The following is a 17,101-nucleotide window of genomic DNA, read 5'->3' as shown; positions in this document are numbered from 1 at the left end:
AAAGTGCAAGACTGAAGACACCTAGCAGGTGTCAGCCTGCCTGCTAGAGAAGCCTGGAGAGTAAAGAAATACTGTGAGCAGCTCTTCCCTCCCTAAACAGGCTGGTGCAGGAAAAACAATCCAGGTAGCTGCCTGTTCCTGACCCTGGGGGTAACCTGAGTGCTGGTGGCAAGGGCCTCCAGAGTCTTTCCCTGATGCGTCGTGAGGGGGTTTTGTGGTGCAGGTGCTGGCTCTAGGTCAGGCTGTTGCTTGACAGCCAGGTTCTGAGGCTCCTGGCTCTGTTTTCCCTCTGTGATAGTGATTGGACAGCTCTGAGAAACAGAACCTGGCTTCAGAGCCAAAAAATACTGTATTTGTGCCCATAGGCATACATAAAAAGGAAAAGCTGCCCTTGTACCTGCTCAGTAAACAGAAGTTGCTGCTCCCCTGCCTGTAGGAATAACACTAAATACCTCCACTGAAGCTACTGTATACATTAATCCAAGCTGTAAGCTCATTCACAGGCTCTAAAATCAGAAGCTGAGACACTTAAACTGTTGATTTGCTCTAATGCCGAGATGCTTCAAATGAGATTGGCTTCCCCTGTTCCTATATTAGCTGTAACAAGCTAATGTGTAGGATGTAACTCAGACACACACTAAATAAAACCCTTCTTGCTCCTTTCCCGGGTAAATCATACGGCAGAACGCACCTGAAGGAATACTCCTCCCGAAGTGCGCTGCCCTGCACCCGTTATTACATCCCCGCCGCTGACAACATTTGTGCTGCGGACAAGCCTTAAACTCGGCTGAGGCTGGGCGCTGCCGGGACAAGCCGCTTAGGGCGGGATGTCGCAGCAGTGCAGCCCCCCGGGGCCGCCGCGGGGGAAGGACGGGACGGGCGCGGAGGGGCCGCCCCGCCGCGGGGAGGAGCGCGGCCCGCACCACTTAAGCGGCGCGGCCCCACGGCCGGGCTGGCCATGGAGGCGGCGCGGGACTACGTGGGCTCGCTGGTGCGGTGAGTGCGGGGATTCCCCCGGCACCCCCGAACGCCGGGCGGCCGCCGCCGCCTCCTCCCGCCCCGCTGATCCCGGTAGCCGCTCCGGTGGGGAGGCTCGGGAAGAGCCGGGTCTGGAGGACGCTCTTGGCGGGCTCCCGCCCGTCAGGAGTGAAGGGCCGTGTGAGGGCGTGGGGAGGGGGCGGTGAAAGCCTTCGGGCAACGCTCTCGCAGCCCTTCTTGCCTCGGAGGAGGCTCCCGGCTGCTGAGGGAGCGCGAGCAGGAGCCTGGCGGCTTTCCCGCCTCTCCGAGGTGTGGTGGCAGGGACGCGCTCGGCAGTGGTGGAGCGACGGGCTTGTGCCAGGCGTGGAGCCTCCCTCGGGGTAGTTAGGAGCCGCTTGTAGGCAGTGACATGACCGCGACTCCTGGCCTCCGTTCACATCTCGGGTGCGCTAATCACACCCGTAAAGGTATAGGTCTGTACGCCACTCAAACGCATCAGCTCCTAGCTGCGCTTCCGACATCTCCACAGTTTTAGCAGGGAAACCAGGTCAGTAATCTGGTCGAACCCGAACTCTCCTGACTAATTTCTGACTTTATTTCCTTTTCCCTTTGCTGTTACTGCCGTTTGTCTGTGAACTCTGACCTAAAAATCAAACCGTGCCGTATTCTGAAGCCACTCGTGTTGTGCAATGTTGGTTTTTCTGAGTGAGACTGAAGACCATTGCACCACATTCTTAGGCAAACATACGAGTCATATTGCAAACAAATATAGAGTGAAATATATGTACGGGGCTCAAAGCAGGCTTTTTTAATCCCCAGTTTCTCCTCAAAAAAAATTAAATCATCTGTCCCACCAGCCTTGATGCTACACTGAAGGCTTGGTGCATGTCTGCGAGTCCCTTTCTAGCAGGTTGTAGTTATAGAAAACAAACTGGACAAGATGCCAAAGTTTGAAGATATTTGCTCTTTCAGTTATATTTTTGTGTTTTCCACTGACATAGGATCCCTCTCTCCTTTAGGGAAGAGCTAGGACTTGATGCTTTTGACTTTCAGGAATAATAAAAAATAGTGGAGTTGTGTCTATCTAACATGTCGCTCAACTTCATAGTAAAGCTGACTGAACCTTAGTATGTTCCTTTCCTCTCCACTGCATGTTTCCTGACCTAGCTTGATCAGCTTTTAATAGGAAATTATTTTTGGTAACTCCAATCTTAGTAGAGGATTCCCTGCATTGGGAATCAGTTTGCCTGGTTTCTGAGGACAGTTGCAGCAGAAATGGCTCTTTCGAGGAGCCCTGTATGTAAGCTGGCCTGTTTGAGTCTGTGGCCCTTGTGTGTCAAAGAAACAACAAAAAAACAAGCTTTCAGCAACAGGCCCAGAAATGGAAGGATTCATACTCTGCGTCGCTTTTTTTCAATCACACTGGCTTTTGTTTCCTAGTACATCCTGTTAACTGAAATCTCAGCCTGCGCTGGAGCCCAGACTCACTGCTTCATAAACGGACTTAGTTTAAAGATGATGTTGACTGGTTTTATTGAAATAGAGGTGAAACGGCATCAATGTTAAATAACTCCCTAAGACTTGGACTCCTGTTAAGTGACTGTCTGGTGGAGCTAATGAAAGTCCTCGTTTATTAATCTGTTTGCTTTGTTTTGGTTTTTTTCCTCTGACTTTTTACATCAGCTAGAACTAGGCAGCAGTGTGAGATGATTGATCTTGAATCCTGAAGAAACTTCTGCTCAGAGCTGCAAAATATGGCTTGTATAGTTGGCTGTGCTAATGCCTTGAGGTGAAGCCTGTTAGCTCAAGTCCTGCCCATGAGATGTGCTCCTAACACTTTTCTTTCTGTATCAGGATGTGTGTTTGTTTTGGCTTTTCTCCTTTTGTGAATGTCAACTTGGCTTAAGTAATGGGAAAGAAAACTGTTCAACAGGACTGGTATTTTCTGTCCTAGCAAAAAAAAAATCTTGGCAGTACAGTCGTATATACTACTCAAGTAACTATTCTATGGGCTAGTTTTCAAATGTGTGAGAGGGAACGGGATGTAACAAGCTCTGAAAGTGTTCTCTTGAATCCTGAGCATTGCACTTCCTTGCATCGGGGTGCCCTGTGGAGTCAGCAGCCCCGGGGTAGATGAGTAGGCTTCATATCTGAGGAAATGCTCGAGTGATTCAGAATGGGAGCTGCCCATGGACCGGTGGGGTGATTGGGGAACTATTATTAACTTAGTGAAGAGATTAACAGACACGCCCTGTCCTAACACACTTCCCTTCTGTGGAGCCTCAGTGCCTTTGTCAGTGCTACTCGGTCACCTTGTCGTCCTCCCTGGTCTCTCCAGGAGGCAAGTGCTTATTAGCTCTTTGATTTGAAATAGTGCCTGTCTCCCGAAAACCATACTGACTGCTCATCCTCACCAGCTTTATTACAGGAAGGAGAGAGATTTCCACCCGCCCTGTGTGTATATACTCAAAACTGTTGAAAGACAGGGACCTAGTGTTTAGACAACACTACCAAGAAGGTATTAGCTTGAGCTAGAATAAAACTGTTGAGCATCCATCCCCTCCTTTCAAAAAATAAAAGCTCCAACAATGCTGCTGAGGGTTTTTTTTTGAGGAAGGTAAACTTTGGTGTACAGAGGAAAGGCAATAGCTCAAAGTTCTATAGAAGAGCAGTTCAGAATGAGAGCAGGAAATAAATTAATTGCTGAAACTCTATCTGGCCAGTCACAAAAATTACTTTCTAGGCCTCCAAAAAATATGCTTAAAGACCAGTTAAGAGGTTTGGAAAGGACTGTTATTCTCCCAGGTCAGTGTGCACTTGCACAAAAGGTGTGACTGGGACATTATTAGTCGATTATACTGTTTCATCGTTGTTCTAGGAATTCCTGTATTCACTCTCTGGCTGCAGAAAGAGACTGCCAGTTCACCCCCCCTCTGTGAAAGTGTCTGAGAATAGATTTTCCTACATAAAGTTGACCTTTTACACCTATGTGGGAGAACAAAACAGGGCTGCATTCCTTTCCCAGCCCTGTGCAATTCAGTATTAAGGAGCAAAAGTTATACAAAGGTAAAGTCTAGGAATATGGGAGACAAAATATCGTCTCCCTTTGAAAGATCAGTCCTTTCTAGGTGTCATGCAGAGGGCAATTTTTGGCAACCTGGCTATTGAATTAACCAAGAGAATTTGGCAGCAGTATCTGTCACTAGATGTAGATAGGAGCAGGTCTGTACCTTGATGTGGGAGTAGGCAGTTACCAGTGTTAGGCACTCAGTTCACCTAAGGGAACCTAAACAGTTACTATTAAAACATGTGATTGCCCAGGAAAATTTAAAACCTCTTTCTAAAAGTGAATTCTCCTCCTCTCTGGCAGCCTGTTCCAACACCATGCATTTATGTATTTTGATCTTAATTTTCATTTCATTTTACTTTTTTTGATACGTTGGGGCACAAACAAGTCTTATTTTGTGATTTTTTTCAAAATTAGATTAAGTTTTACAGGCTGTAGATATTATTTACAAGACTGTTTGGAAGTCAAGCATAACTATGGAAAAGCTCCCCTCATGTTTTGATGCTAGGTGTTTTGAATATGGATAATATGTTCAGTGTTCCTAAAGCAAACTTGTACCTTAAATAGTTGAAAGTAGTCTTGTGTGTTATCTCTTTGACTGTTGATCTTGCAGGTAAAGAGAATGATCTGAGTGGCTGAATGCAGTAAGAGCTGCTGCCTTTCTAATTCAGTGTTACAACCTGTCAGCCCCACTGTAATCATGACCTTGACATCAGCTGAGCTAGAGGTGGCCCACATCTCCTTGAAATGTTTTTAATTTTAGTGTTTTCAAATGTTGCTGGCAAGAGAAAGTTCAGAGACAACATGTCTGTAGGGCTATTAGTAGTATTTAGTTTTGAAAGCAAGCTTCATGAGTCTAATGTGACCTATGAATTATACTCATATAATGTGCTTTCTTCACTGAACTCAACAGTCTTCCTCCTTCTCACAGTACTTGACTATTTTTATAACTATGCTGATTTTTTGTCTTAGATCTTTGGTATCCGTGGGAGCATCTGTGGGAGCAGTAACAAAACAGACCCTGTTCCCTCCTCTCATGCCTGCAGGCCGACCTTTCCGTGTGTCGAATGCCTCCCGGAGCAGCCGGAAAGGAATTGTTGCAAGCAGTCTGCAAGAGCTCATCAACAAGGTATAGCAAACATTCCCACTCTGACTGAAACTTATAGTGAAGTACAGTATCCCAGAAAGGCAACCCACAGACTCTTGTTCTTCTAAAAATCATTACTGGGGAAGTTCAGGAGAATATATTACATAAGCAAGTCTTAATATGAAATGATGGGCCCTCCTCTGACTGCTAAAATCTACTGGTTTTTTGCAGACTTTAGATGCCTTCCTTATATCTGCTGGAATAGCGACTCTGGTTTTGGAGGAAGATGGCACAGTTGTGGACACAGAAGAGTTCTTCAGGTCTCTGGATGATAATACACACTTCATGGTCCTAGAAAAAGGACAGAAATGGACACAAGTAAGTGTTGACTGCCTCTCTCACTTGAATAGAAGTGGATGGAACAATGTCTGTGGCTGCTAAAATTGCTGGAAAGAGGGGAGAAGAGGAAGAAAACTTTCCCTAAAGAAGGGATCAACTCCTTGTTGAGCCTTCCTGGATGAGAAATCAAGTTGGTTTGGTTTTGGGGGTTTTTTGGGGTTTTTTTTTGTGCCTTGCTTGGACATAGAACTGTTGGCAAAGGTCTGCCAGGAATTCAAATGAAACATTAAAACTTAGAAGAAGTATAGGGGAAATTCCCTGCTTTTGGAGAGGCTCAAAAATAACCTTGTTCTTGAGCCTTTTTGTAACAAAGAAAACTAGGACTTTGACTGCATGAAGTTAAAAATACAAAGTCTTTAAAGGTTAGCCCAAATTAAGCAATGTAAAACAAGTTTGCCTTGTGAATGCAGTAATGGTTTAGTGAAGGTTAGAAAAATGCCTGTGTTTAATCTTGCAAACAGATAAAAATTGTCATCAAAACCTAGAGTTAGTCTACATGCTTCAAGGTATTTTAAGAACTGTTAAGATCGGTCAGCTTTAGCCTTCTAATCGTATCAACTCAATGTCCAGTTTGTGGTTTTGTGGAGGAATAGTCGTCTGTATGTTAATAAGATGGAGTCAAACTCCTGTCTTTCCATGAAATGGTTGTTGCTAGAAAGCTGGCATCAAAATTTCTTCTACTGGCTGCAGAGCTAGCTGAGGAGCTCTTAAGCAGGCCTACCGTTTTTCTGTTTGTACATGGATGGCTCAGTTGTGTGGTCCCATTTTCTCTGTCTCCTGTTGCCATGTGGGTGGTTTGTACATTCTTTTTCCCCATGATACATCCCTGGCTTATCAACCTGCTGAATATGGGCTGTGAACTCCAAGAGCAGAAAAGAAGTTGCAGCCAGGGTATGACTCCACCTTGCTCCTTTCCCCTGTGTCCTGTGTGGCAGGGCAGCAGCACAAGTTTGAATGCTGCCCCCCTTCAGGATGTGCTGAATGACAGCAGAAGGACTGCTGCAGCTTCACAAATTTTCACAAATCAGCACAAGCTCTGTCAAGCTTTATCCAAATATTCTGGATGCTAATGGGAGTGGGATATGCTACCAAGCATACCAACTACTTGTACATGTCCAAAACTGTTGCTGATAGTGGGCCCTGCTGCTGGAGCTCGGAGGCTATCGAAGTAAAACAGGCGTAAAATTGCTGGCTAATGATATACTACAGTGTTTAACTTGGTCTGGCTTATCATGGCCCTGTCTGAATGCTGGGGTGACAAGTACAAAAAGGCCCAGTCTTACACAACTTTATTGCTTCATTTAGCATGCAAAAAACAGCTTGGCAGCTGCTAAGTCATTAACCTTGAGCGGAATGTGCTGAGCAGAGTATCCCATGTATCCACTAGATGTCCCTGTAAATACGGGTTTTCTTTATTATTTTCTTATTTGCTTTAAGGAAAAAAAAAAAGATCCTGAAAGCATCACTGTCAGCCCTGAGTCAGACAAGGGCTACTTTCAATAAAAGAGGCTGGATTTGAGATGGAAGATCACTTCACATGCTTCTCCTTTGCTTTTTCTCTTAAAAACTCAGTACTAAACCCTAGGCCTAATCGGTAGTCGTCCCTCCCTGTGTTACTTTTTTTCGTAGGAAGAGAGAGAGGTGTTATGAGCCAGGATTCAAAATGAGGACCTAACTTTTCATGGATGTCATCTCTGCAGCTATCTCTGAGAGCTCATCAGTATTGTGGTCCTTCCTAAATGGAAGGACCTAATGTCATCCTGGTTATTTGGTGGCCTGATTGTGTGGACTAACTGCTGCCTCAGCTAGCAGATGGAGCATACCAGGATAATGAAATGGCAGGAACACTGTCCAGTGGCATTACCTGTGGCTTCAGTATACTCTGAAGCAGAATCTGTATTACAGGAAAGAAATACTCAGGAGGTGCTATGTCACTCCTGAGTGACAAATTCTGTGTCTGTCTAGAATAGCTTCACAAGCCTGGTCAGGACTTGAACAAAATTACATGGGCTACAGACTTGCTTTTCTCTGTGCTAATGCTTTTAATTCTAGTTTAGAATTGATTGAGGACTAGCCCCAAGACTGGAATAAGCAAGCTGGTTCTAAAGAGCTGTGCTGTTAATGGTTGTATTGTTGTAGTTTTCTGGCTCATGCTACAAGCTGTCTCTCTCCCTCTTTTTAAATTAGACAAGAAATGGAGTAGCTACTGTGAGACAAAAGAAGAAAATGGGAGTAGCTAACATCACGTTTGATCTGTACAAGCTGAACCCTAAGGATTTTATTGGCTGCTTAAACATCAAGGCAACCTTCTATGAGATCTACTCTGTCTCATATGACATCAAATGTATGGGAGCAAAAAGTGTACTGCGGTAAGTATGTTTCCACTACTGATCAGGCATATGTGTTAATGTAAAATCTGTGTTTGCTTATTGGTTCTGTGAAGCAGGTATGTTTATAAACTTAGCATTTTTATTAATTCTTACTGGCCAATATGGTGAATCTTCCTTTGTAAGGCGGATAGCTGATTTGTAAAAACTTACTGTAGCTTTTTATGGTGGAATCTTAAATTTCCCCCAAGGCAATAATCTTATCAGCTTGTATTTACTGCAAGGGTGTAAGTACAATCTCTTTGTTTTCCTGAATTTCCCCAGATTTCTTTGACTTGTTTGAAGAATGCAGGAGGCTGAGGGAGAAGACTCTTTGAAGGGGGGACTTCAAGGGGATGAAATGAGAGGAATTTGAGATCTAAGGGCAGAACTCTCAAAGCTTGCTCAGGCTTTGCAATACCTGGCTGCCAAATTCACTGCCTGAGCTACATGGAGGCAAAGAGAAATTAAAGAAATATGACAGTCTCTGCTGTCTTAATGTGAATTTGTCTTCTGTAATTAAGACTGTGCGATGTCACTGTTTTTTAAGCCAACTGGTCTCCAAGCAAATTAATGGTGCCTAACAAGGACTACTGTCTCCTGCAGGGACTAGTCTGTGGTAGGTTGTGAGTTTGGTGGAACTGGCTGTTGAGACAATGCTGTCTTATGCAGGGGCAAAATAATGCCAGTCCTGTCCACTGCTTTCAACAGTGTGTTGAAAGTCTGTGCATTGTCCAAACCAGCTGTGTCCTGCCCTGGTTGAAGAAGACTTCTTCTGAGTTCAGACACCTTCACAGAGGTGCCATACTTTGACAGCTGTTTAAACTGCAGCCCTGAGTTTCTCTACCTGACCTTTCAAATTCTGGCTGAGACACAACAGTGTAGTGTTGCTGCATTTTATTACTTGGGGACCAGATCTGCTCTGTACAGAGCACGGATGTATATACCCTAAGTGAGGTTTTTGCTTCCCCTGAGCAACCTGTAGTCTTTAGTTTGAAGTCTTCAAATAGTCCCTCCTATCATGATGCAGGTATTAAGCATTGTAATGCTAATCTTGTTCCCTGTCTTTCAGTCTGGCTGACCTCTCCAGGTCTACTTAGGTGGTCCCTTGCTTAATCTTTCAGGCTACAGCTGGTGTGACTGTAGATGAGTTGTCTCTCTGGTCATGCTGCAGTGATTATCCAGCTATATCTTATGCCCACCTGTAGTACTGGCTTCATTAGGGTTTCTTCAAAGCAAAGGTTTGCACTTGAACAGCTGCACTCCTCCGGTTCCTATGTTTGTCAAGTCTCTTGAGCCAGAAGAAACTCTGATTTCTGGCTATCTGCAATGGAGATGAGTATCAGCATTGTAACTTTCACTGCTACGGAGAGTTCGAAGTAACAGTTCTCCCTCTCCGCCAACACAGAGCAGCTGTTGAGAAAGAAGTGGTGCTGGCAAACAGCTGAAGTAGCTGTGGAGTTCTTCCGGAAGCACTGTTATGTTACAGAGTTGAGCTGTAAGGGAAGCGCCAGTGTCAGGGTGGGAAAATAGTCCGCTAGAAAAGAACAGGGGTGACAGAAGAGATAACCTTGGGTACTCTTGAACACAACAGTGAGATGGCCTGTCTCAACTTGCTGTTGAAATTGGAGACAGACAATGTTAGGTTCTTGGTGTAGTCACTCTGCTAATGAGATACACATTGCGAACTCTGATGCCCTCTCCCTGAGCCCACCTGTGGAGTGTGAAGGGAAAGGACTTTAAAATGCTGCAGTTGTTCATCAGTGGGAGGGGCTTGAAGCCTGCCAGATCTGATTAGTGCATTTCCCCTAACGATTTCTCTCTGTAGTGTCCAACCGAAGGATCAAATGTCCAGTTCAACAAATAACTTGCTCCATGGCTTAAGTGACAACTGCTCTCGCGTGCAAGTGACACACTGCAGCTGCTCAAAAGCTCGGTACCAGGTGCAGCTTTCTTTACAACTGTAAAGCTCCTCAGCCTGTACTATCTGGTGGAGGGAAGGACATACTGAAATGACATATGTATAGGAAGCATGAATAAGGGTATCGTGCTTTTTAAAGGTTTCCCAGTCTCTAAGTACAGGGTATTCTACTGTTTTGAAGCATTGAATTTTGACTGCAAAGCTTCTTTCATCACAATGGAAAAAAAAATAATTTGTAGGAAGAAGACTTGCCTTCGCTAGAGCTCAAAGGAGAAGGGAATAGCAGCAGAGGGTTCACACCTGCATGTTTTTTCAGACACGAATTCAGAAAATCTTCCCCCTTTTTTTGCAGAAGAGAAAGGCTGATCTGGTTTCTGCATCTTCAGAAACTGAACCCTTTCTAGTTTTGGAATGTGTTCCCGTTCTTGTGTACCACTTCCCCCATGCCTCAACTTCATACTTGTGAGGGCCTACTTAACTTTTGGGGGATGAGGCTTCAATATAGCTCTTAGTACTGATGTCCATGTTGTTTTTTGGAGAATGGAAGGAAGTCACTGCTATAACTTGAATAAATGACCATTCAAATATAGTGGTCTCTGTTCCCATGCGATCCTGTGGTGATCCACAGTTTATACTATAGACCTCTGCATACCTGATCTTAGTTTGTGGATGTGTACTGGTTCTCACGCAGTATTATGTATTTGAATGCTGATACTTTCTAAATCATTAAAAACTAGAATAGTTGTGAACTGAGAATTCTTAAGGCTTCCAGCTTGGACAGCATTAATTCGCCTGGCTTCACTTGTTTTGCTGTTGGGCATCCACTGTAGTGTGATTGTTCAGCTTCAGACCTAATCAAGTTTGATCTGTAGCTTGGAGATCTATGCACTGTTGTATTAGTGAATGGCCTAAAGGTGAGACAGGAGGTGAATTCATGCTGCAGGAATGCTGCTGGGCTCCCAGACAAAGTTGTCTTCAGTGGTGCTCTGGTAGTTTGAGTGATGGCTTTGCAGGAGGCCTGTAAATGTCTAACAGGATGACAGCCTTTGTTAAATGTGTTTTCTGGTTCTGCCATCATGTCAATAGTTTTCTGTTAATCGATGGCCACAGAAGTATTTTTTCTAAAGAAGGTATAAAAATGACCTGCTTCTCAGAAATGAGAAGGAATGAGAGAGTTCTTAAATATCCTAAAGGTGTTGCGAGTGGGGGAGAAAGGGGTAATGTCATCCTGCTGGTGATTTTCTTATTTTTTTTAAACAAATGGCTTTTCTTCTAGGAAGGTGCTTCAGCTAATGTCCCACGCAGCACAAATAGCTGGACAGTTTCTTCTCTATACTGGAACATATATGTTGCAGTTGATGGGTGAATATGATGAAGATGGCACGTGTACAAGATCAAGGCGGGAGTAGTGAGCACAGCTGCACTTCTGATATCGGATCCTTTTGCTTAAAGACATTCTCTTGCCCAGTTTTGATTGTAATGAGTAAGGGGATGTCCACTGATGTGAACTAACATTTTTCCCATTTGGGAATGCTTGTAGGCCTTAGTCATAAAATAAGTTTGGTGTTCACAGGCTCTTAACACAGCAAAATAATGGGTGCCTAATGTCTGAGAATTTGGCAAAAGGAGAGAGGGCAGGTTTTTTGCCCCAGCAACTCAAAACGGAGAATAAGTATACTTGGAAACTTGCACGCTTTGTGACCAGTGGAATATTTCTTGCACTGATCAAAACATAGTTCTGTTGGGTTTTTTCATGGCTGTCTACTTGCCTTCTGAACAGACTGGGCTCCAAGGTGGGGGCAGGGGGGCTGTTTTTTGGTTTTAATCTATAACAATGCTGGTATTAGTACCCAATTGTCATTGAGGTACAAAAGGGTGAAGTGTACTTATTTACTCCTGCTAACAATGGAACTACCCAATACAACTGAATCCTGGTTCAGTGACTGACTACACTCATGAAGTCTAATTGGAGGAAGTGCAACTAATAAGCAGAAGCTTAAAACTTATCTTTACTTCCCTGAAAACAAGTAAAAACATTTAATTATAATTCTTTACATTTTTCTTCAAATCTACAGAATGTTCAGGTTAGTATAGCTCATAACTGTTGAAGAACCTGTTATATTTCTTTAATGGGTCTGATGTCTAGTTCTGCCTGAAGTGTTGAATAATTTGCCATAGTTTTATGAATATGGCTTACAAGTAACCTGCTGAAGCTTCCCTCAGAGGTTAAACCATCCCTTCTGTAATTTTTACTGGTCAGTTACAAGATGACACTACATCCCAAGTTGTACTTGAGGTACATGTAAGAGATGCTGGATTTTGATGCCCCTGTGTTCAGGGGAGAGCAGCAGGATGCTATCTAGTCTTGTGTGACATATGTATGCTCTAAGCTGGATATTTGCTGTTTCATAGTCTCCCAAGACAAGCTGTATTAAAGGGCAGAGTTTTTAATCCTTAGAATTGTCCATAATGTTTTCTACAGTTTAGTGAACTGCTAGTATGACCAGCCTCCAGTAAGCTTTTTCTCAACAGTGTAGGAAACTGGAAAACTAGCAGTGTTAGGCATCTTGTGTCAAAATACAAACTCGTGTTGCTGAAGGGAAAAAGCCCACCTTTGGTTGTTCATAGGTGTGGCTTTTCAGGTTTTAATTTGCTTGCTCATGAAGAATTGTAGTAAGTTATGTTTTTGTTTAATACTGAAAGCTGTTAGGAACAGCAGATACAGGTAAATGCCTCTTACCTGGCAGGAGGTGCCACCTAGGAAGAGAAGCTCTGGTGACAGAGTGAATGAGTGGGGCAGGGGAAAAAAGCAGTGAGAGCAAAAGGGAAAAGACCAATGTGGACCCCCCCAGTGCTTGCCGTGCCTCTGCTGAGACAGGAATCCATTAACTGTGTGCATCAACTGCACTGATCAGCTGGAGGAAAACCTAATCTGCTAAAAGAGGAGCAGTGGGCTGAAAAGACCATCATGGTTGGGGGGACCTATTCTGGCCTGTCAGCTGGGTCTGTTCACTTCAAATGTCACTAATATGTAGGAAATTGCTCTCATTTTTATCTGCAAATTTCACCTTCATATCCTTATTTTTGCCTTCCCTTTATGGATGTGACTTAGCCAGCTGGAGCTGCATCTTTCAAATCACTGTTGTGATGAAAAGCAGCCTAAATCCAAGTGTTAAAGGGACTGATGGACCCAAGTTCAGTATGTTTCCGCCCATCTCTTCAGTAATGGTATTACAAATAAGTGGACAGCTAAGAAAAACCCTGGGTTTTTTTCCCCAATTTCTGTTGTTTCCCATTTACTTCTAAGTGTTTGCTGGAGGAGGGGGGAGAGCACACTGCTCCAGACAAGAGGAGAGCTGGTTCCTTCCTAATTTCTCACAGGGAAGAATGCCTGTAGGTTGCAGCACTGTCAGGTTTCCTTCAGAATAAACAAACAATTCTGAGTAATGAGAAAGAGATTATATTAAAATGGAAGCTTTATACTTCATCTGTATTGTTCTTGACAACACCCACCCCCCCCAAGTGATTGTTGCCATGATATAACTGTTGGCCAAAGTTTTTCTACCCCTAACCAGTTCCTATGAAGGAACTGCATTTAACTGATGCAGTGCAAGAACTTTGCCATTAATTCTTTCAGCTTTTAAGGACCATTTATTCTATTAAAACAAGCATACCTCTTGAAAGCAAACTCTGTGTAATGCTCCTAAGAATATTTATGTTGCTAAGGGTGAGATCGCCAAGAATTTAAAAAAAAAAAAAAAAGCCACAACAACTTGCATAGTTCAATATTGCTTTGTGTGAATTGCCTCTTCAACATCTGTAATACAAAATCTTTTGGAAGTCTGAACCATGCAGATCTCAGATTCCAGCCTTCTACAGCCAGAGGCAATTGTTGCTGAACTAACACTCCATAGTTTCTGATGGCACTGAGAACCTAACATGCTCTAAAGTATGAATTTGCAGTGTTTTGGAGCAGCTGCTGCCTTGACAGCTTAATACTTAAAACTTGAGCGGCTGAAGGTCATGTGAGCTGCAAAGTCTCCATCTCAGAGCATGTCCCTCTAACTCAACATGCAAACAAAGTAACTCATCTTTGTTATTTCTCAAAATGGGAGGAGTGTCTTGGAAGTTGTGTCTGAAATTGTTTCATTGCTTCCGAATCTGGGTTTTGCCACAGGCTTAGTATTTGGGGGATGATATTTACTACTGTACCAACTTCTTTCCAGAGATAAAGTTTTGGCTTTGGGTCAAACCGGAGGATTTTGTCATTCTCTGAGTTGGAACCAGTTTGATTTTTTTTTTTTTTTTTTGACAAACTGCTTAGGAAGCATACATTTTACTTCAGCTGTATGTGGTACACAACAAAGAACAACTTCAGCATTATCTGCCTTTCAGAAAATTATATAGAAGTGGTGTACAATATCTAGCAAGAGACAGAAAAACTAAAAGGACAGGCTCTTAACTGCAGGTATGTAGAGAAGCAGCTAGCTTTTCTACTTGACATTTTAGCTTTAGTTTTACTTTCCATAAACTCAGCTAATCTACACTTGTTACTGTTGCAGTCAAGGCTGGTAGCAGTGACCTGTCAAGGTGTGAAACACATTTACTGCCTCCTTGCTTGCACTGGCCCTTTTTGCTTGTTGCTTTGCATCACTTACTAACAATGCACCAAGTCATACTCTCTAGTTACCAAAAAAGGAATTTTCACTGAAGTACTTGATCTTGTTGACTCAGGCACTGTTCATGTTCTGCAGGCAAAACAAAGTTGGTCTCTTCATGACTAGAAAGAAGAATCTAGTCACTTTTTTGTGTGTGTAATTTATCATTACTTCATGTCCTTCCTTTAATAAACCTGTGAAGTTGTTGCTTTCTTGCAGCTTCCTATTCTTTCAGGAGAAATAGGATTACAAGCTCTTCTGTCCAGGGGAAGAGGAAAAGGCAGTCTAAATTCCTTAGACCATTTGGAATATGCCCTAGGAAGCATCCTGAATCCCTTCCCTACAGAGAAGGGAAGGATAAAGAAAGGAAAAGAGGACTCTGAGCTGGAAGTTTTTTCAGTACAGTGAGTAGAGAGGTAGGTGTTAACAATTCAGGAAATGTTGGTAATTCTGAATACTAACTGTGAAGATAACTACATATGATTATTGTAACTGACTATAATTATAACTCAGAATCATTTCAGCATGCTTCTTTATGAGATAGCACTTGAACTAAAGGCACAAGCTTCTTAAACACAAAGTTTAAAAGCAAAGTGCAAAGTATATTTTTGACTTGATGCCTCAAGTTTTACTGGAGTATTAATGTGATTAACACCACTTCAGTTATGTATTACTAAGTATCCTTGTGGGGTTTAGAGTTTATCACTGCTTTTTCTACCTTACCTTGTCATATATGAGGTTAAGATATTTATAAACATGTGGATTGCTAAGGGAAAAGATAGCATTTTACCACTTCACAATTTTCAAGCTCAGTAGTTTAACTTGCTGTGAAATTTGAGATGGATGAGAATTATGTGTCAGTGATGGCAATATTTTCTGATGTGTGGTGCCAATTATAAGAAACACTGTCCGTGAATAAATAAAATCAAATGGTGGCTTTGGATGTCATTTCTATTAATTTCCAGAATAACTTATTCCTGAAATAATAATGAATGTTAATGGTCTGGCACAGGCAGTTTCCAAATGCTGGACTGCAGTAGTGAAGTAGCTGAATACTATTATGTGGCTCTGAACTCTTAACTCTTTACTGCTGACTCACTTTCTGGCCTCAGAGAAACTGTGCGGACTGTGTTTCCTGTCATATGAAAGGAATGTCTTGCTCCATCTTTTACCAAAGCTGCAAAAGACTACAGAGTACCGGAGATGGAGAGCTTTGGCAATCTCTGGTTTTCACTAAATACTGTAAGGATCAAGGGCCTCTTATAATGCCTCATGAAAACTTCCTGCAGTCATTTACCTGCAGATACAGTAGTACACATTTGATTGCAGGGAAATATAGTTTGCTAAACTCAATTCATTAGATTTGTCTAGTTCAGGGTTAACTGAATCTTCAGGAAAAATAGCATGCAAGTGGGATCAGTCTCCTGCACTTCTCTGTAATAAGTACATCCTGTACTCAGTTTAAGGGTGTTTTGCGGATCTTGACTATTGAGCAGTTACCCTCTTGTGGGAGAACCAAGGTCTGATTTCTTGCTGTGGAAAAGCTCCAAATAGCACTGTATTGGGTTTAGTTGGCAGTGGGGGGTGGAGGGGTGCTGTGGGGGTGACCTCTGTGAGTAGAGACCAGGGGCTGCCTCTGCCTTGTGCAGAGCTGCTTCCAGCTGGCTCCAAAATGAACCCACCATTGCCCAAAGATGAGCACTTCAGCCAAGTTGGTGGTGCCTCTGTGAAAACATTTTTAAAAGGGTAAAAAACGCTGTGCAGCAGCTGTGAGAGGACTGAGAAAAATGTGAGCGAAACAGTCCTGCAGACACCAAGGTCAGAAAAGGAGGGGGAGGAGATGCCACAGGTGCCAGAGCAGAGCTTCCCTGTGGCCAGTGGTGAAGCAAGTTGTCCCCCTGCAGCCCATGGAGGACCACACTGGAGAAGATACCCACACTGCAGCCCATGAAGCACCCCATTCCACAGCGGGTGAACATGCCTTGAAGGAAGCTGCAGCCTGTGGAGAGCCCATGCATGAGAAGGCTCCTGGCAAGAGAGGACTCCATGCAGGAGCAGGATTTCTGGCAGAATCTGTGGCCTGTGGGGGACCCACACTGAAGAGTGGTTACTGAAGGACTGTATCATGTGGGATGACCCATGCTGGAGCAGAGGAAGAGTATGAGAAGGAAGGAGCAGCAGAGAGGAGCTGCTGTGAACTGATCATGACCCCCATTCCCCTGCCCAGCTTGGGGCCAGGGAGAGGAGGTAGAAGAGTTGGGAGTGAAGGAGTGAAGTTGAGCTTGGGAACAAGAGGGGCGTGGGGAGAAGGTGTTTTTAGTTTTGTCTTTGTTTCTCTCTATTTTTAATTGACAATAAAATAATCTTCCTGAGCTGAGTCTGTTTTTCTGGTGTCAGTAATTGGTGAGTGATCTTCCTGTCTTTATCTTGACCCACAAGCTTTTTCATCTTATTTTCTCCCTATGTCCTGTTGAGGAGACTGAATGAGAGATCAGCTTGGTGGGCACCTGGCAGCCAGCCAAGGTTAATCCACCACAAGCACAAAACATGAAAAGTAAAAATAAGCAGAAAACAAGCTGTCTGTGATATAGATGACCAGTAAATTTGGAAACAAATATTTTGGAG

At 43.4% G+C, this 17,101-nt stretch overlaps 1 protein-coding gene across 4 annotated transcripts; it reads left to right on the top strand.

The window, feature by feature from the left end:
* Positions 1-833: 833 nt before the first annotated feature.
* Positions 834-16,853, top strand: CIDEA (cell death inducing DFFA like effector a). 4 transcript variants are annotated; one of them, XR_012630051.1, is made up of 6 exons: positions 834-996; positions 5,018-5,174; positions 5,364-5,510; positions 7,719-7,900; positions 11,095-14,892; positions 16,381-16,853. XR_012630051.1 is itself a non-coding variant. In XM_074878083.1 (5 exons), the coding sequence occupies exons 1-5, from the start codon at positions 959-961 to the stop codon at positions 16,460-16,462; spliced, it is 606 nt and encodes a 201-aa protein (XP_074734184.1). In that variant the 5' UTR covers positions 834-958; the 3' UTR covers positions 16,463-16,853. The 4 variants fall into 4 exon arrangements, 3 of the variants coding, with proteins under 3 accessions (XP_074734184.1, XP_074734171.1, XP_074734193.1); XM_074878083.1 differs by lacking the exon at positions 11,095-14,892; XM_074878070.1 differs by having other exon boundaries at positions 11,095-16,853.
* Positions 16,854-17,101: the final 248 nt, after the last annotated feature.

Source organism: Strix uralensis, chromosome 1 (assembly GCF_047716275.1).
Source record: "Strix uralensis isolate ZFMK-TIS-50842 chromosome 1, bStrUra1, whole genome shotgun sequence".
NCBI classification, from domain to species: domain Eukaryota; kingdom Metazoa; phylum Chordata; class Aves; order Strigiformes; family Strigidae; genus Strix; species Strix uralensis.
The sequence above is the reverse complement of the archived record's forward strand: the minus strand, read 5'-3'. Positions and strand labels throughout refer to the sequence as shown.